Genomic DNA, 20,589 nt, shown 5'->3' on the forward strand with positions numbered 1-20,589 from the left:
TTGACATGTGTTATGTTCTTTACGACTTATCATTACTATTATTTGTTGCAATACTAAACCCATAGTTTGTTGCAACGACGGGCTCTGCCCAAGAGTAGTTACTAAATATTTATGTATTGATATGCTGCAGTAATTTAACAGAAGATTTTATCCAGATTGGCTCATGTGAGAAAATATGCAAGCGCATTCAAATGGACAAATGGACCAATACCAGCAACAGTAACTTCAGAATAGGATCAATTTCTTAGACTCAGCAAGAAGACATGCTAGAATCATCTATGCTGTTAGCAATGTGAAATGTCCCAGTGAACCAGTTCAACTAACCGGATAACTTGGCAAGCTTTAATTAAAGTGCTATGATTGTTCTAGAAAAGAGCGTAGGGGTTGAAGGCTGAAGAGGTGGGTGCTCAATTTGAGTGGAAGTATGGGAGTGGGAGTATGACCTGTGTCTCTGTTGTCCCGGGAACCTCATTCCATCTCCAAGGAACCAGAACAGACAGGAACTCTTAGATTAACTGATTTAAAAAACCTGTGTACTGTTATTTTAAGCAGACAGAACACAGTATCTGACAGACAAATGCACATTATGGTCAACACTGAGGGATCATAAAAAAACTGCACAACCAGAATGCTTCTCCTCTCGTGTTTAGTCTCTCACAGGGTAGGATTCTTTTGGGATTGTTATGGCAATGTTGTTACTCCACAAAGTAATGGGTACCTCATGTCATCTCTCAAGTGATTGTTTTGTGAATTTGCACTTTTGTGTTTGTTATTGTTTGTCTTTTTTTTCCTCTTAAGAATTCTTTTATAGACTGGTTTATTTTCTGGATCATTCCCTGGTTTATTTCTCATTTGAAAAAGAAATTCCTTCGTCTCATCTTACATGCTGTTTGTCACAGATTAAGTGTAGGCATAAGTCATCTTGAGGTTAAGCGTAGGCGTATTGTGTAACGTTTGTATACACCATGGAGGTTGAAGTAAATCTAGTCAGAATTCAGCGAACGGAAAACATTGTCTCATACAGTGCTTTATATTCTGACAGATTTATTATGCCATTGCAATTGTTCTTACCCAGTGTGCATGTGTCTGTGTGTGTGCGTGCACGTGTGTGCGTGTGCGTGTGCTCGTTTGTCTGGATTTTAGTGTTAGCATGCCGTGACGTGTCATGATATCCCTGACCTACTGCGGGCAGTATTTTGGTTGGACTCGAAAGTTTTGGGGCCTTAAATCAAGTAAAAAGGCAGACAAAGGGGGAGTCATCTGGCACCACAAATCCTGACCCTGTGTCTGTATCTAGGGCATGTGTCTGTGCTACTGCCGACTCTGGAAACAGTCAGATTGTGCTCTGTTCCCTTCTTCAACTTCTTTGTGAAGATCCTGGGCCATTATTTTAATGTAACAAATGGTATCGGTCTCTAAATGCTCATTCTCTCTCACTCACTCTCTATATATACTCTGTCTATTTCTTGCTTTCACTCTTAATCATTCACTCTCTCATGCAAACACTCGCTCACTCTCACTCTTCCTTCCTCTTACTGTGCCGCAGGACGCCCCTGACCGGGATTAGTGACTTCACCACCACCAAGAACAAAATCATTCAGCTGTGCCTGGAACTCACCACCACGGTCCAACAGGTCGGCATGCCGCTCCTCTCCCCAGATTACACCCCCAGCATCCCTCAAAGCCTTCTGGGTGCTTTCGCTGCTCTGCACAGACTTACCACATCACTCTAAAACTTGTTGTTTAACAATGGAAGTGGGGAAGGGGCCGGATTTCTGAAAATAATGTTCAGAACGCATTCCCTTTTTCCTTGTCCATCTTGCCCATCTGGTTAATGAGAAGGGCCCCCCGCGCACCCTTGAGTTCTCAGACTCACAGTTTGCAGTTTCCAAACAACCTCTGGACCCCTTTCGGAAAAGCGGCTCCAACATTCCTCTGCGGCTTTATTCTGGCAACGTGTTTCCAGTTTTTGCTCCTCTGAGACCCTCCTAATCCGGGACTCAACAACGCGATGTTGCGCTCCCTGTCAGCGGTAATCCAGGCCAAGAGGAGGTTATCCTCTTTTACCTAAAGCAACTACCATTTTATCCTCCTCTTGTGCTTTACTGTCTGTTTAAAAAGCTGTCAGCCTGCTGTTTGACATTGCACGCCGGATTAGAACTGGAGGCCGAACTCCAGGAGGTTGCCCCGTTGCTCTTCGCAGTTTGCGATGGATTCGTTGTTAAGCCGTGGTTACTTCAGTGTTCGCGCGAAGGGAAAGGGCCCAATCTGGCATCTCGGACGCCATATCCTTGTAGTAGATTTTATTTTATGATATCCCCTGGGATCATTCTCAGTCAATGACTGTCATAGTGACTCCTTGAAGGCAAACACATGTGTTAAAGTTCTTTGCAGGTATAGCTATTTGGCTCGTTGATTGAAGTCATTTCAGCACGCCCATGATTTATCACCCGGGGTCTTAACCTGGGCCAGTGCGGTAGTTAGCCGTTGATGTTTGAAGATTGATTTACCTCAGCATGAGCTCCGTGCTCTGCTGACTGTCTGCCAGATCTAATGAGGTACATTCAGCCTCCAGACGGTGGCTCCATCTCCAGACTTTGCTGGGTCCCAACTCTGTGTACAGGGGTACGGAGGGGTACCCCGTGTGGTCCCCAGGGGGTGACACAAGAGTCATTTTTATTGGTTCAGCACTTTTTTTTCTTTTTACCTAAAATTCTTTATTTGTTTCTAAATTTGGAACACCCTGGGCTGGTGTCATAACAAAGGTGAGGCACCCAGAAGCCGCCGGTTCAATGCATATTGTACAACAGTCAGCAAGTCAGTCAGGCCAGATGCGCTGTCATGGCAGTTCATTATGGTATTCCGGACCTTTGACCTTTAACCTTAGATGGAGGCAGAAGTCTAGACACCTTCCTCTCTGAGGAGGAATGTCTGCTGCGAGAGTGAGCTCAGCTATGCTTGCTACCTTGGTTCAGATGAAAATTGTTCCCCCCTTGAGGTGAATCCGCATTAGCTAAACTACATATTTTGGTTTCCGGGTTTTGTAAATTAGTCATGGTTACTGAATAATGTAGCTGAGATTAGCCCTAAGCCCTAATCATTTTGAAACTTTGGCTGACCAGAAATGTGGCAGGTTTGCTTTATGAACGTTTAATGTCAGAAATTCAGTCTCTAGTCTTTTGCCCTCTGTTGTATTGCCAAGGTGTCAAGATTGACAAAGTTTACATTTGCTTTTCAGTATGGAAATATCTTTGCAAGCCCCTCTATTTTCAACTGCATAAAAGGACCCATCCCATGTGCTCAGCCAAATGAAACTCAGAACTTGCATATAATAATAATAATAACTAGACAATTCCTGCAGAAATTGTGAAGTGTGGTTGCCGCCAATGCAAAGTCGACTTTCTACTGAAAAGAGTGAACAGTGGAAGGTAGTTGCTATGATGTTCTGGTGGTGACTTTGGTGTTTTAGGTGGTGTCAAGGGTGTTGCTAGGATGTTGCTATGGAGTTTGAGGCTGTTGCTACGGTGTTGCTAGGTGGTTCTATGGAGTTCTAGGCGGTTGCTAGGGTGTTGCTAGGCAGTTATAGTGTTCCAGTCTGTTGCTAGGATGTTGCTAGGTGGTTGCTATGGAGTTATAGGTGGTTGCTAGGGTGTTGCTAGGCAGTTGTTATGGTGTTCCAGCTGGTTGCATGGGTGTTGCTAGGTGGTTGCTATGGTGTTCCACGTGGTTGCCAGGGTGTTGCTCGGTGGTTGCTATGGAGTTCTAGGCCGTTGCTAGGGTGTTGCTAAGTGGTTGCTATGAAGTTCTAGGTGGTTGCTAGGATGTTGCTAGGTGGTTGCTATGGAGTTCTAGGTGGTTGCTAGGGTGTTGCTAGGGTGTTGCTAGGTGGTTGCTATGGAGTTCTAGGCGGTTGCTAGGGTGTTGCTAAGTGGTTGCTATGGAGTTCTAGGTGGTTGCTAGGGTGTTGCTAGGCGGTTGCTATGGAGTTCTAGGCGGTTGCTAGGGTGTTGCTAGGTGGTTGCTATGGAGTTCTAGGCGGTTGCTAGGGTGTTGCTAGGTGGTTGCTATGGAGTTCTAGGTGGTTGCTAGGGTGTTGCTAGGGGGTTGCTAGGGTATTCGAAGTGGTTGCTATGGTGTTCCAGATTGTTGCTAGGGTGTTGCAAGGTGGTTGCTATGGTGTTCCAGGTGGTTGCTAGGGTGTTGCTAGGTGGTTGCTATGGTGTTCTAGGTGGTTGCTATGGTGTTGCTAGGTGGTTGCTATGGCGTTATAGCCGTTTGCTAGGGTGTTGCCAGGCATTTGCTATGGTGTTCCAGGTGGTTGCTAGTGTGTTGTTAGGTGGTTGCTATGGAGTTCTAGGCCGTTGCTAGGGTGTTCTAGGTGGTTGCTAGGGTGTTGCTAGGGGGTTGCTATGGAGTTCTAGGCGGTTGCTAGGTCTTTACTGAGTCCAATGTCGCGACCCATAGTTCTCTATGACAAACGGTTCAAAAGTTATGGAATATCAAACATCGGCCAATCAGGAAGGGGGGCGAGGCTGATCTACACCAATGGACAAGGGACTCTCTACCATGGCCAATGAGGCATTGTACAATTTGTGGGCATTTTTTCCCTATAGAGATGAATGGCAGATTGTTCAAATCTAGAGAGAGACCAGGGTACTGCTGCTAGAAGACAGACCATTGTGACATCACAAGGGTGAGAAGACAGAGCATTGTGACATCACAAAGGTGAACATTCCGCCATTCATTCTCTATGGGAAAAATTGCCCACAAAAATTCAAATTTTTCAAAAACCGTCCACCCAAACTTTCCAAAAAGTAATAGCACACCATTCCCGATCAGGCCGCTCGATTTGACATATTGCACGTGTACGTGGTGCGAAAACTCTGGGAGGAGTAGCGGTCCAAAAAATGCGTGGAATAAATAAATAATAATAATAATAATAATATGTGCAATAATAATAGTGTAGTTGCCCTAAGGCAACCACACTAATAATAATAATTTTATATAATAAAAAATCCAATAATCACTAAGTGCGATCTGTCTTTAAACTTTTTTTTTTCATTTTTATGAATGTTACAATGGCAAGGAGCCATTTTGGCCATCTTGGCTTGGCGATGTGCCTTTTCTTCTCGAGGGTGTCTCAAGTGAGAACATCCTCCTGCACGTTGACATGGGACACGGCATCTCAAACGCTGTCTTCTCCTTTGTTGTAGGACTGCACGGTTTACCAGATGGAAGAAAAGATCTTGGAAGTGGTAGGTGTTTTCCCTTTGGTCCTGGTATGTGTTACAGAATACTGCGGAGGCGAGAGGAGAGAGGATGTAGTCGTAGGTAAATGAGTATTCCAGGACTGGGAGCTTGGGCAGTATACTCTCAGCCCTTTCTCCATTTTCAGGTCTTAGGGGGACTGGGTTCATTGGCCCCCCATCAGTAGGCTGTTATGCCTGGAGTCCCCGTTAATCACCGCTTCCTGCGGATGACACACTCCAGGCCCGTAGTCCTGACAGCGGGCTTCCTCTTTCTCAGATGAGCCCCTTCGCACACTGCCGTGGTGGCAGGGCCCGTACAATATGCCTCCTGCTTGGAATCGTTTAGTTCCAGCAGAAGTGGATACCTTGCCATGTTTACGTCAAACTGCACAGCTTCATAGAGTCACAGCCTGCACATCCTGTGCTAGATAACAGTGGGGGCCTTGCTAGGTTAGCGTAAAAATTCAAACAGTGATTGCCTTGTGTGTGTGAGTGTGTGTGTGTGTGCGTGTGCATACGTGTGTGTGGTTGGGTATATAATGTGTTGTGTGGGAGGGAGGGTACAAACCTAGTCCATTGTTGCTATCGCTAAGTGGTTCCCATTAATGGTGATAGCAGTAAAGTTGCATCTAACGAGGGAGGCCTTGGATGTGAATGTAATTGATTGTTGATAATTGCCTTCCCACCCACACACATAGACATTTGTGTTCATGGGAGAAACAGGTGGAAGACATGTCCTCATTGAAACATGAAAGGGTTTATGTGAGCATTTATAAAAAGGGTTAATTAAATAAATTAATGACGAACATGATTGGAAAATGCCACCTGTGAATTCCAGTCAAAGGTCCTGAACAGCATCTGTGACCAGACCATAAGGACCACATCAGACCCCCTGAAGAGCCATTCAGCTTGTTTGGAGGAGGTCCGAATCTCCAACATCAGACCAGGAGAAGGACTGGTAAGACCGCTTTGTCATATCCTCCTGCAAGATCCTTCAACCTACAAACCATTGAACCTCTATATATAGCCCAAGCTTTATTCAGTTACAACACCCAAAATTTGTTGAAGGCTTATGTACGTAGTGTTTTTTGTGTGCTGGCACACCTCATTTTAAAACTTTTGGCACTGAAACTGCTAGTACTAGTGTATATATTTTCACTCATGCCAAGCCACATTTTAAATTAGGTGATCAATGTGATAAAAGCAATAGGCCTGCAAATGTGTTTGTAAAATATGTCATTAGTCTGCGAGTGGCCTCTTGAGCTATATATAGCAGTAGATGCCATTGCAATGTTTCAATCATCATAGCTTGCGTATCTCGCGTGTTTTAGTTCCGGCTTTAGCGGTACCTGTTCAGGATGCAAAATATCTTTTCTTTTTGATCCTTCCATTCTTGCACTCGCTGGGGGATAGGCTATGTTCCAAAGTGTGTTGCTACCGCCTCACCGGAATTTCCTCAGCGTACTCAGCAATGTTTGATTTGAATTTAATATTCAAATGATGCTCTCTGGTGCCAAAACCAGTAACCTGTAAGCTAAGTAGCTTCCCTCTGACAGTGAGCTGTTGCGGCAAACTGATTAAATACTGGCCTGTTGCCATGGTGATTTGTTTTTATAGGAAGCTGGTTTTTATTTATTTATTGATTTTGTTTTTGTCACCAGCTACTAAGAGACTGGTACTTGTTAGAGACTCACCATCTGATACAACTTTTACAGTATGTTAACACGACTTTTACAACTTTTAGCAATGGAAATTCTGTAAAGCTGACTTAGGGTGGTCGCATGTGTTGGGCCCTAGTTTTTAGAAATGCGCAGAACAAAACAGTCCTTACTTTCGAGATTTGAGCCTCAGCTACAATGTCAGCCCAGTATTCTGGAAGTCTGTTGCAGGGGCACAGTTAGCCTTGTACCACTGGTGATGTGTTGAGTTTAAGTCTGCCTCTGGTTACCAGTCATATGCTAAGGCCCCATGTATCAGCTTAAGGGCTCCTGGTGTGAGGGTAGCAATATTGGTGACTCTTTCCAAAATGAAGAATTCTTATGCATTTAAAAAATCGGAGACCTACGTTTTATTTTTGAGTCTTTGGTATATGAGCCTAATCTCTGTTTACAGGGCATGTACATCAAATCCACCTATGACGGGCTGCACATTATCACCGGCACCACAGAGCATGTGAGTATTACAAGAAGGTCGGTCCCAGGAAACTTAAATTTCCTCATGGGATTTATTCTCCTTTTGTATGTGTTTAAGGCTGTTCTGAAAGCATTCTATTTAAAGAAGGTTAAAGGAATTGTCTCAATTCTACTTCCCAGTTATTTAGTTCCTCCTTGGCTGATCTTTTTACGATTTTATGATGTTTCTTTTTGTGATGATATAGTTCCCTTGTTTATTACAGTTAATTTGATTGTATATTATGAATTAATATGCTGTTATATTCGATAATTATGAGTATATTTCAGTAATTCATGTTAATTAATGAATACACTGGCACTTATAGAATGTAAGCCTTTCACTTGTTCAAACATGTCTTTTATTAAAGACATGCAAATGCAAATGGATGGATGTCAGAAGGAGGCATTAATATCCCGCGTACAGCTGTTCTGTTCTTACCTTCAGTTTTCAAAAGAATTTTCCTGGAAATTCAAATCCCGGCTGTGTATAGTATGCATGTTAAAAGGTCATTTTTGATAAATGCAATGATTCTGGGAATTGTTTTGTTTGTTCCCAAATTTATTTGATGGGGGAGGGACTGTAAACCACTTTCACTAGTTTAAATATATACCTAAAGGGTCAAATCAAATCAAATTTATTTATTTAGTGCCTTTTACAAAAAAAAAGTCACAAAGACGCTTTATAGAGTGGAAGAAAAAGCAAAAACCAGGGCAAATAGCAAGCACATGAGGGGGAAAAAATAAAAAAACCCTCAAATGGTAGTGAGAAAAAACCCCCAGATGGGTCAAAGTTTTCAAAGGTGAAAACACCTAATGTTCTCCATAAATCGAAACGCTCATTCTTTTCAACTGTTACAGAGTGAACTAATGTGTTCTGTACGATAGCTCCCAACGTTTTGTGGCTCTCTTTGTAATTTTTAAGACCCTGTTAAGTTATCCACTACTGATGATCGTATTTTTCACAGAAGTCATGTTGGTATAGCAACCATAATATTATGCTTCCTTGTGCCAAGCACTACGAGGGAAATAAATCGCCCAGTGTAGGCAGAAGTGGAGGCTGTTTACCGCTCCACATTTTTGGGCGTTGCTGTGAACTCGGGTTTGAGAGAACGAATCCCTCAGTCCCTGTCAGGAAGAGGAATGGGAGGCTGACTCTTCCCACCCCCCCTTTTTCTTTTTCTCCCTGTTTTGGCCCAATTGTATTTGTGGGCTTGTCCCATGGCAGTCCATGGGGCATGATTCTACCCTGAGAACTCACACTTTACCTGGATGCTAAAGAGCCCTCAATCCCTGCCCTCTTTCTTACTTTGTATTTGTCCTAAAATTATCAAGCTTGTCTCAATAAGATTAAAATCTCTTTTCCAAGAGGCATAAAAACACACACAACAGTCAGCATAAAAGCAGTGGTACAAGTTAATAGAGGAATTAAAGACAATGCATGAACTATGATCACCTGTCAAATGTGCTGCAAAAAAATTCAAATTGAACCCTAGCGGAAAGCTTATACACACACCATTTTAAAAAATGAGAAGGTGTATGCTTATGTTCTAATTAAGCAAGCCTCTAGGTCATGTAAATCTATGGAAAGGATGGTGGAATAGGATGGAATAGTCTTGGGCTCTCTCTCTCTTTCTCCCTGTTATTCTCAATCTCTCTGTCTGTCCTGTGATCTGTTTGCAGTCTCCGGCTGACAGAACCTGTAAAGTCCATGCAGGGGACGAAGTGATACAGGTCAACCACCAGACAGTGGTGAGCACTCCTGCCCGTCATCCCTACTCCCCAGTCACTCAAGCCGCTCTCCTTGGGGCCACTCCCCCCAGCACCCTCCTCTCCCCACCCACATCACTGTGTTAAATGACAGTGATACATTTTCATTTGTCAATGTGGCATTTTAACAAATGGTTCATAAGTTCTTACTTAATAGAGGGTACAGCAGAAATAAAAATTATATAATTGTCAGCCTCTTCACACACAACAGGTATCCCTTTTTTGCACCTTGTGTCTTTGGTGCATTGTCAGTATACCAACTGGGAACGTCAGAGGTGTTTTGGTAGGTTGTAGGTGATGGGTGCTAAGGGGGTGTACTGTTTGTTCTAGGTGGGCTGGCAGCTGAAAAACCTGGTTGGAAAGCTGAGGGAGGACCCAGGGGGCGTGGTCCTGGTGCTAAAAAAGAGGCCCACCGCGACCTCGGGCTTCACCCCCGCCCCCCTCAAGAACATGCGCTGGAAGCCCCCCCTCGTCCAGGTAAGGTTGCTACTCCCCTTTTCTGTCTCCCGCCCTTCTGAAAGCAAAAAATCTTTTGTTATCATTTCCGGCCTTATCTTCCTGAATGACAGCAGGACACTTTTCCGCAAGCGTTGCCTCTGGAGTTGGGCCTGGTAAAACAGTGGAAAGTCCAGAAGTCTCCCATGCAGTGGGGGTTTGTGTAAATGGCAAGTGATGTGGATGAAGAATAAGGGTATCTTGTGTCCCCCCAACCCCCTCCCACCCCCCACACTAAAAATCCCAACAATTGAAAATAAAAACATGCAGTGATGTCCTGTCACAAAAATCCAGGAAGTGGCCACAGCCAATGGCCTGCGCCGTTTAGCCTCTTCGTTGGGGTCGGAGGTCAGGATGTGTGCTGGAAACAGATTGTGGACATGCCAACTGAAGTCACAGAGGCGGGGCTGGGAAACTCCCTGTCGTCAGGGCCGCTCTGAGCCTGTTGCACTATCCCAGGCGCCCTGTTGGACTCCTCACAATAGCCACTGAAAGGTCGACATCCAGCCCCTTTGAATAGATCAGACAAAAATAAGCTTCCCGTTTTCCCATCTATTTTTACACCGAGGCAGTTTTTAATACCGTTACGCAATAATAATCCAAACGGGAGCTTGTTCACATTCACATGCCTGTGAAACTGTAGATGGCAAGCCTGGAGAGGCCAGCGTTCCAATCCAAACCCAGCAGAACACAACAGGGAACAAAAGGCCTGTTTGTAACGTTAGCTTTCGGTTGGCGGCATAGCGTCCCGTCTCGGGTCCTTGCCTGACCTCTACCTGGGAAGACGCGGTGAGACAAAAGGCCTCTTTTGGCCAGGACCGTGCCAGGACTTCACTGTTTGTTTATACAAGAGCGTCTGGGAGTCAAAAGTGCTGAATTTCGAGGTGCGATAAGGTGGCTCTGGTGCGCGGAACCAGGTCGGATGTTGTTAATCAGATAAATGACTCATTCTACCGCCTGAGTGGGAATTCAACAGGTAGGGCCGAGGTGGAAGGAGGGTGTAGTGGTGAATAAAACTGAAGTAAAGCTGCGGTAAAAGCACAGTGCTTGAAGATGTATCCACCCAAAGAAATTTGCTCTTTCACCCAGAAGCACTTTTAAAAAGCAATTTAAAAAAAAACCTGAATTCCCACTGAGGTAATGCACCCATACGTTAAACATAGAGATAAGAAGACTCCACAAAACCCATCTTTGAAAACATAATGGGATCTTTGACGGTTATAGAATTTATGGTGTGTTTCCATCTGTATGCCAGAGTTTTGGCAGGATGCCTGTTTGAGGTGGGTGTCTGAAAGGGGGGGGTCATCCCTGCTGTGTTGTGTGTTGCAGAACATACCTTCTCTGACTAAAGCCCAGCCTTCACAAGGCTCAGGGGTCAGCTCTGGGAAGAAGGAGAAGCTCGCCATCCTGGACCTGTACATCCCTCCTCCACCGTCCGTCCCCTACACCCCACGGTGAGTGCCTGAGACAGGGGGGCCCAATCCAAAAACCTGGAAGTTTAGTTCCATGTCTAGATAACCAGCCTGCTGCTGGCCTAGTCATTGATGTGACATTACATGACATTACATTCATTCAGCAGGCTTTCCTATCCAGAGCCTTTCCTATCCTACTGAGGACAGAGTGCACAGGTACATTCCTTAAGTTTATGGAAGCAGCAGCAACTTCACAGGAAGGAAGTGCATCAAAGCCCGCCCCCCTTCCCCCACACCGATGAGAGTGACAGCAAACTTGTCCTTCTTTTCTCATTGTCTTTTTTCCCTTGCGGTGAAGAGATGTGAAGACCAGCACGAGTGCTAGCAGCAGCACGAGTGCTAGCACCAGCACGAGGCAGAAAGGGTCGGAGTCACCCAACTCCTTCTTGGACAAAGAGAACCGGCGGCGCTTCAGCCTCACGGACTACAACAAAATGGGGATCGGCCCCGTGGTGGCCAGCGTCCCCAAACCCCAGCTAAGAGATCGGACCTCCTCACGTGGTCAGTACTGAAATCGCAGTCTGCACCAAACGCACCGGACCCCCTCTCACTATCTGTAGAAACACACTGAAGCCCCCTAACAAACAGTCATTACAAACACACCGGACCCCTCACACACAGTCAGTACGAGCACACCGGAACCCTCACACAGTACAAACACACCAGACTTCCTCATATCAGTCATACCAAACAGGCACCTGAAAACATGGCCATACCCCAAGGGCAATATTTGAGCAGAATTAACATGTCTGTACATGTTCTTGCTTGCAGGCTAAAGTAGTTAATCAACTAGCAGAGCTTTTGAGTGTTCACCAACTAGCTAATTTAGTTTTACATCTATTCGCCTAGCTGCAGTGTTGTAATACAAATATAAGGCTACATTTCTAGTTCTAGTATATTTCTATTTTGGCTCACTATTTTGAACATGCTGTTATAGAAGTGGAACAGTCTGGGTCATTGTCTTTCATGTGTTGAGTTAAAGTAAAGCCTGACGACTAAAGTCCATGTATGACTAGTTTGACAGCCACGCTGAGGTGTGTCATTAAAATACCAAGCTGAGGAATGTGATAAGGAAGTTAAATTGGGCTTAATGGGTCACGCGTGTAAATAATTACTTAAAACGAACTTGCATACCAGAGGCAAGGGCTCTGAAGGTTGCCGGCGTGTGCCTGGGCGTTACAAAGGTGTGCGTGTGTGCACTGTTACCGGGAAAAAGAATCTCTCCAACTATGGGTTAAAACTCAGTTTTGAACCATTGACCATGTATGCGTGTGCGTGCGTGTTTGTGTGTGCGTGTATATGTATAATATTTTCATAAAGTTGATCCAAAATGTAAAAAAGAAAAAATGATGACAGGAACCATTTAAATTATAAAAAATACATTTCTCCCTTTCAGTGTTTTGTTCAAACTTGTTTTTTTTGATTGCTTAAATTATTCACAAAATTCATAATTATAACAATCCCCATTCATCAGATTCAGTGGTTAAACTATATGAATGTACTATGCATTGAGTTCTGCCGTTAGGTCTTTTCCTTCAAATATACATTCCAAAAGTGCATTAAAGTCTGACCGTCTGTTCTTAATACAGGCAAACCCCGCCCACTCTCAATGCCAGCGGATACCTGCGTTGGAGCGGTCGACCCTTTCCCCAGGCCGTGGCCACAAAGCCGAAGAGGTATGGAACCAGCTTTCCCTACTGGACGATATGTGACCAACAAATTTTCCTAGCAGAGAAATTTGACTTCACTACAGTTTTGCATTGCACAACCTGAGCTGAAATCAAAGAAAAGGCAGTCGTGCATCCTTTCTTGCGGTGCTTTACTCATTGTGTTCAGGAATCACGGTGTATTAGCGGCCATTTGTGGCAGGAAAAAAATTATTAACTCCAAAGAGCTTTCCTGCCCTTCGCCTTCTGACTCTGTCAGTTGTGGCGGTGAGGAATTGCACCTGAAAGCCGTGTCCGGTGTCGAAATGAAATTGCGCCTCTGTCAGTCTTGAGTGCTTCTTGCGTGGTAATTGACGTGGCGCCCCGGGAAACAGCATCTGTGCTTTTCATCGTGTGGGTTCCAGTTTATTGCTGGGGGTGGGGAGGTTGGTTGGGGAGGTGTATCGCCACCACATGTTGCTTCCCCTCCTCCAGAGGTTGTTTCCATGGAGCTGAAACCCGTGCGCACGTACGCACGCGCGGGTGGTGGCCTTGGCAGCTGTCGGGCCAATTAAACCGTGCCCATAAACCTGCGGAGGAACGCTCTAATTGGTTTGGAGTCCTCTGCAGCTGGACCACAGAGCCCTTGTTGCTAGAGGACAGAGATGGGTCCGTAACTAGGGGACGGAGACAGGTCCGTTGCCAAGGGACAGGGCAGCGTCTGTGCCATCTCTTCTCCACAGTCGGTCCTGCTGTTACTACTTAAGAGAGAGCCTGGTGTTTCTTTATAATGCAGTTCCACCTTCTGATTAAAAATGTCAGACTAAGTGTAAACCTGTCTTAATGATTCATCAAGTCCTCTCCTGCAAGCGATCTGTTCCTGTTAAACACAACATGGTTCATTTAGACCATTGTCCAGTAAGACCACTTTCTTACTTTTGGGTCTAATAGTTAGTCCACCCTTTGATGCTATAACAACCTCCACTCTTTTGGGAAGGCTTTATACTAGATGTGGGAACATTGCTGCAGGGATTTGCTTCCATTCAGCCTGAAGACCTGGCTCGCAGTTGGCTTTCCAATTGATCCAAAAGGTGTTGGATGAGGTTGATGTCTTGGCTCTTTGCAGCCCAGTCAAGTTCTTCCACATCAATCTCGACAAAACCACTTCTGTATGGACCTTGCTGTATGCCAGGGGACATTGTCATGCTGAAACAGGAAAGGAGTGAAAGGCCAAGGGGTGTCCTGATACTTTTGGGCGGCATATATTGTATATATTTGCATACAGAAAGCATTGCTGTGGCTATGTATTGTATAGACCAACTATTATAAAACTATTGCTTAGCTAAATATCTAGCTTATTTGCTAGCTACTGTAGGTTGCTGTAGGCTTTGCTCTATAATGTCAGATTGTTATCTTGCCTAGCTTGAGAGAAAGCTAGCTTAGCAAGTAAATTTATGAGTCAGCCAAGCACTGCCGATCCACAATGGTGAATTACAAATCACCCAGACAAGGTCACTGTTGAGACTACTTTTAACCCTGTTTGTGTGGTATTCAGATTACTGGCATTCAAGATCAGTTTTTGGATGCGTTTCCATGGTGACCATGGCTCATGTGGTTTTACCCAGCAGGGATGGATCTTTATCGATACCTGAGCAACGAGCGAATCCCCACCATCGCTGAGGAATCCGCGCCCGCCCCGGTCCGCTTGCGGCCCACCTCACAGCTGCTCCACGGGGTGGACCACATACGTGGCAGCCGCCTCTTCGTCAACACGGACACGCACAACGTCAGTACGATCCCTTACCAAGAGGACACCAAGAAGGTCCCCGCTCACTCCCCATCCACCACTAAGTCGCCCTCGCTACTGGTCAGTTGGATCACGCGCCTAAAGCTATTGACTCATTGATGAGCACTTCCTATCTTTGGCGGGGCTGCTTCTGACTACATCTTCCTCAATGCTTTTTTTTTTTGGTTCTGTGGGTGGTTTGTTGGTGGTCTCACTACCTTAACTGGGGTTTTCCCACCGCAAAAATTTCCACGCCACTCTGTCAGAACTCTTGCTGTGTTCTGCCTCTTTTTCCGGAACGTTCTGGTCCTCCACTCCAACCCTCAATGGAGTGCATCACAGTGAACAATACTCGTTCGGCTTGTGTCCTGATGGATTGTGAATAAAAGGTAATGGGGGGGGGACTTTAACTTTCAAGAGCGGAAGTTTAGTTGAGGTAAGGAAATGATGGCCTTGCTTCCTTTGGCAAGCTCTCTTTCGTATTACAATTAAGTTATTTTTTTATTGTTTTTATTGTGTCTACTATTTTAACTTGCCAAAGTGTGTACTGTTTGTGTAAAGGAAGACTAAAAAAGAGAATTAAAAAGTTTATTTTGTATTTAAATCTACTGTAGCTGTACATTTCTTTACATATTCTTATCTGTTTGCATTTGGTTGGAAATGTATCCACTGCCAATGGTTGCCTTGTAAGCTATGCATTAGAGAGATCTTTTGTACACTGCACTATTATGGTTGCCCAGCCTGGTTCTCATTGTTGAGGACATAATGTGTCCAGCATGTGTTTGTCAGGCAGAGGGAACGTGGGCCTTAATGTCTCCTGGGTCTCTGAGGTGCAGTTGTTCCAGTCACACCTGTGCATTTCAGTTTAGTCACATGTGTGCAACTACTAGTGTATGTTAGTGTGAAAGTTTTTTTTTTTTTGATCCACTGAACATTTCAGCAAAAGTCTATGATATGGTGCTTGTTCACCCCATTTAACTTAGATGAAATTATCATTTGTATCATTTGCTCACAGTAGGGCATCACGGGAGTGTAGTTTTTCAGTTTTGTTGGACGAAGAGCAAAAAATGCGCTGAAATTGCACAACTACTATATTCAACAAATCTGGAGGAGTACATGGATGACTTTTTTTAAAGATGGACTTGTGCCTTGCCTCTCCCTCTCATTTTCAGCGACTTTTTGTACAGTGTGACTGAAGACTGGAGACAAGGTTGCATGGGTGATTTTTGATAGTATGGCAGTTTGCAATTGACTTTCCTTGTAAATCTGATGAATGTGAGATGTTCCCATAGTTTCATGGGACATAATCCCCAATAATCACAATTAATAAGATTTCTAGAGAATCACAGAATAGAAGGCTATCTGGTGCCCACATTGGGTTATGGCTAACAAGTGTTTCCAGGGCTTGACTGTCAGTATTAAATACTTAAGGCAAGAGATGTGTATAACGAAATTGTACCTGATCTGCCATTGTAACACTATGGGAAGTGTATTATTAAAGCTGCAATTGTCTCAGACGCTCCTTTGTATTGTGTTTATCAGGCCTGCTGAATGTTTCATTGTGCAGTTGCTGTAATGAAAATGGAAAAAGAAAGCTGCCGCACTCTCAACCTTCTGTGACAAAAATATCTCAAACCAAACCAGCATTTCGGCAAACTGGTGCCTTAGTCATGGTATCCGCCTCAATCAACTGAAACACATTTTTTATTCTGTTCACACGGATGCGTGTAATCATGTGGTGTGGGAGGGTCCCACTACCAGATAGGTGCTTGGTTACACAACATGAGCAGTGAGCTGTGAAGAACAGTAAACACAGAGACAAGTCTAAAAGTGAGCTTGACATTGGACACTCTGAAAGAAATGCTGAAATATAAAAACATACCTCCTGAGTTGACATACTTTTAAATAAAAGGCCTTAAATCTACATGTAGACCATGGGGAGCCAGGGCCCTAAGCCCTTGGATCCACATGGCTTCACATCTAAGGAGAAGGGTCACCCCCTCAACTTGGAGTATTTTTTTTACATATTGATATATTGAAGGGAGGACACGGGGTGACCTGCTTCGCTAAAGTGAGTTTTGACCAAATACGTTAGGCTTTTATGCCTGACAGTACTGCGGCGTTCTGCAATACGTACCTTTAGCTCTCCTGTAGTCTTACCAACAAAGGCTCTGTCACTTGGGTATGTAATAAGGTGAAAATCCCCCTGGGAAGAGCAAGTTATAACCCCTCTAATAAGGATTGTTTTTTTACCCGGCTGTGAATGTTTAAAATAATGACATTTGGAAGTACGATTGCATTGAGCCACAATGAGCGCACAAGTTGCACTTATAATTATCATCTGGCAGAGGTAGGAGCTTAGATTGTGGAGACTGGGACTTAAGAAAAGGGGTTAGATCAGAATGGACTAGAACATCCTTTAAGGTACGACCTTGAGAGATCACTGCTAGAGACGGAGTATTTCTGAAATGCAGTCATCTGATTGAAGAACATACCAGCGTTTTTGCCAAATAGGTTTTCAGTTCAGTTCAGCACAGTGAGAATACCGAGGGCTGAACATACAGGAATTGTTCCGTATGTATGCCTGACCCTGTAGGAGTTCTGATCTTGACTTATTGATTTTAGCTATAGCATCCTTGTTTTGTGAATCTCTGTAGCCTCTCTCTTAGAATTTTGCTTTCATTGTAGTCGACTTCTTATTAAGAAAGTTTTACAAATACATTTACAAAATTGGTTATATGGCAAACTATTCTTAAGGGGAAGAGGATGGCCGCTATTGGCTCTCAATAAGCTGTTGTGGACAGTCGGGTGCCTATAAAGATCGGTATACTGTACATTTTTTGTACACGTGGTTCATTTGATTCAGGAGGACACTCTGACGAAGGCACCGATTTGCAGAAACACTGGTTTTGTTTTAAACAAAAATATTCTGCGCATCAAAGCTTGAGAGTGCAGCAGCTTTCTGTTTTCAGTTTATGTTTCGCCAGCCAGCACCTCCGCAATCTAGGTGTGCGTCACTTTCATTCGACTATAGGCTGTAATGAAAATGTCCTTGTGGTGAAGGTTAAGCAGTGAAAAAGGGCTCTAGTTCAGAGATTAGAAGGGTCATATTGAGGTTTCAAGAGGAAGAAATGTAAACTTCTCACTGGTCGAGAGCCAAATCTGCACATTAGGCATTCATTAGAGGAAGCTACTTATAAACATTTCCCCCTATGAAGTAGGTACATTTTGGAAAATAGGTACATTTTTTGGGACCTAAAATGAATGCTACTGTATATACAGTCCTTAATGACATGGTGAAAATTGATACAATTTTCTTAGGTAACATTGCTGAATTTAGTTGTTGTCCTTTAGTTATATTAGGAACATTTTAGAGATGTATACATTGCTTTTAATTTAGCTTAGCTGGAAAAACACCTCAGAAAATTGGTAAAGGTATTTTTGTGTAAAGCACATAATTTTATTTTGCCGAAAACTTGAATGCATGGATAATCATTCAAGTGGAAACATGTCAAGTTAATCCTTCTTATTAGTGTCAGGCTGATAACTTGGATAACAGTTTTGAGTGCATTTTTCATTCCTATTTTATCTTTTATCACTTTTTATCTAAGAAGCATACAACATTGTTGCTCTGGTTCACTCTTACCTGGCCAAGAGAAAAACACAAAAGAATGCATCAACAGTTGTCCTTGGGCCATCTAGCTGTTGTTAGCTAGAAACCAGCTGTAGCACAACATTCCCCATAACACTTATTATTTGACTGATTTTGTACTTTGCAAACATAAGATGGAATGAGGTCACACGAAAGCGCAGCTACAAAATAGCCGGCTTTACATTCCTGATAAAGATCTAAATTATATGAAGAGCCTTGTCAGGGAAGCTTGATTTAATCATATCTCTACTCCTCCTCCTCTCTGTTTCTGCATGAGTCTGCTGGTGAATGGGGCCTCCTGTCAATCTCCCTTTGTCTGCTCTGCTCCCTACCCTGTTGGGCTCCCTCCTGCACTGAACTGTGATCTACAGGTTCTGGGTCTAAGGTGATGCAAAAGAGGGAGGAATTCCTTAAAGCCTCTTCTGGATCCGCGTGGTCAAGCTAGCCCTAAGCTATGGTGCTGCTGGAAGGCTGGAATGTGATCGATGAACTTTCCTCTACCTTGCTGACGGTGGGGAATGGCTGGGATAATTGTGTGTTTTGGGGGAAAGGAGGAATGGTGTATAAACAACTGTATTGGCAGTTTGCTTCAAATATACCAATATGCACTATGGACATGAATTGCAGTGCAAGGTTAACATGGTCTGGAACAACAACAATAACAGCCATTGGGCAGCTGGTATGGCATTTAAAATGGATCAAGCATAAGGATGGGGCCTAACAGGCATGCATAACAGCACCATTCTTGTAGATTAGAAAAATAAACAGAATTGCAATATATGAAAGCAATACTCAAAACAACTCAGATCATCATGTTTTCACAGTTAAACAATAATCTCTAGAGTAACTGCATTGGTTGTCCATCGGATGACTGTTTTTCCTGAATTTCCAGGTTGCATGCAGTTCTTTTCAAGGAATGTGATTGGCAGCTTTAATTGCTTAAATAAATTTTGGATGTCTGACAGACCAAAGTGTTTATGCGGTTGAAGATCCAAGAATGTGTCTGCTGTGGCACGCAATATACTGTACAATAGTCCACTTACTGGCTCAGGGAACACATTTTCTAAAATCAGGGACTTCAGTTTTCAAAAACATGTGAAGTAATAATGCGGTCTCCTTTAAGACTGGTTATATCTCACTAAGAAGGTGCACCACTGTTTTGGTTGTGATTAGCATAACTGCAGTACGAGAGGAGAGGCACCAAAGACATGTGAATAAGTGTGACATTCAGAACTTAAAACTAATATATGGATGTATTTAAGGTTACCAAATGAAAATTTTCCAAAATTTAATGCCATGACCACAATGAAAGTTTACCAAATTGTTCCCATTTTTAAATGTGGCTCAGAAGATGACAGGTCCGTTTGACTTGGTGTCCTGTCTTAACGACCCACTTTGTGTCCACCGCAGGTGTCAGAATGGCCTCCCCGGTACATGCCCAGCAGGAGGTGGGTAGATGCAGAGACGTCGCTCCTAATCAAGTAGCACTTTTCCTACCAGCCATTTTCTTTAAACCACAAACGTGTCATTAAAAAAACCACAAGTGACTACTTTAGTACAAAGAGTATGCAGATTACAGGTGTATTACGGGTCAGGGTGCTCACCAGCTCAATGAGCTCGCCCCTAGGGGTGATTAATGGGGGGGTGGTGTGAGGTCAAGTGTTCTTAAATGTCGCTCAGCGCCAGAGACGCTAATGCTGCCTGTGCGTGCTAACAATGTTTGGACGTATTTACGACCCGTAATGTTACACTAAAACCGGTCCCGGTGCGGTGTCAAAACGAGAGCAGACTGTTTGCAGGAAAAGAGATAAATGGAGGGATGTACTGGCTGGATTTCATGCCAAGTGCCTAAGTGCTGGGTGCAAGTTTGATTTAAATATAATGAAAACATTTCACCATTAACCCTGCTATTGAGGTGGCTAAGCCGAATCCAAATTTTAAAGGGTGACGAATCCGGCAAACGCAGATGTCAGTGTTGTATCAGTCACCCAGCGATTGCATGGCTCCAGAATTGGTCACGAAACAAAGAGAATGTCAGGCATCTGTGCGATCTTTAAATGCTAACACTTTGAAATGGTTCTTTTGTGCATTTTTTAAGACTATATCTGTTTATGCTGTAAGAATCAGATTAAATGTCAGACACATATGTGTCCTAGATGTGATTTTGAAGGCTGAGTGACTCTCATTCTTAGCGGCATGATTGATGACTAACTCCAAGTTTTCTATTTAAGGATATTTCTCTTGGCTGTTAGTCACAGCCTTTGCAAGCCCCCACGTTTGGCCCGAGACCTGCTTACACGTTAAAACGCTTCCATCAAAACAGGGCCTCTGCTTATTCACTAAATTTCAAA

General features: G+C 43.8%; 1 protein-coding gene across 5 annotated transcripts in view; it reads left to right on the forward strand.

Annotated features, from left to right (window-relative positions):
• LOC135253004 (connector enhancer of kinase suppressor of ras 3-like) overlaps positions 1-20,589 on the forward strand; it is a 60,341-nt gene that overhangs the window by 18,276 nt on the left and 21,476 nt on the right. For 3 of the 5 annotated variants that reach the window (XR_010329512.1, XM_064331745.1, XM_064331763.1), the window contains exons 4-14: positions 1,547-1,634; positions 5,214-5,255; positions 6,088-6,207; positions 7,362-7,421; positions 9,101-9,169; positions 9,518-9,664; positions 11,012-11,136; positions 11,453-11,655; positions 12,744-12,830; positions 14,426-14,667; positions 19,649-19,686. Coding sequence is in view for 4 of the 5 variants with exons in the window: in XM_064331745.1 (XP_064187815.1) it covers positions 1,547-1,634; positions 5,214-5,255; positions 6,088-6,207; positions 7,362-7,421; positions 9,101-9,169; positions 9,518-9,664; positions 11,012-11,136; positions 11,453-11,655; positions 12,744-12,830; positions 14,426-14,667; positions 19,649-19,686 (1,221 nt within the window). In the remaining variant the exon portion in view is untranslated. The remainder of the gene's footprint in view (positions 1-1,546; positions 1,635-5,213; positions 5,256-6,087; positions 6,208-7,361; positions 7,422-9,100; positions 9,170-9,517; positions 9,665-11,011; positions 11,137-11,452; positions 11,656-12,743; positions 12,831-14,425; positions 14,668-19,648; positions 19,687-20,589) is intronic. The other 2 variants (XM_064331755.1, XM_064331773.1) reach the window with 1 other exon arrangement.

The sequence above is a fragment of the Anguilla rostrata genome, chromosome 1, assembly GCF_018555375.3.
Source record: "Anguilla rostrata isolate EN2019 chromosome 1, ASM1855537v3, whole genome shotgun sequence".
Classification (NCBI taxonomy): Eukaryota; Metazoa; Chordata; class Actinopteri; order Anguilliformes; family Anguillidae; genus Anguilla; species Anguilla rostrata.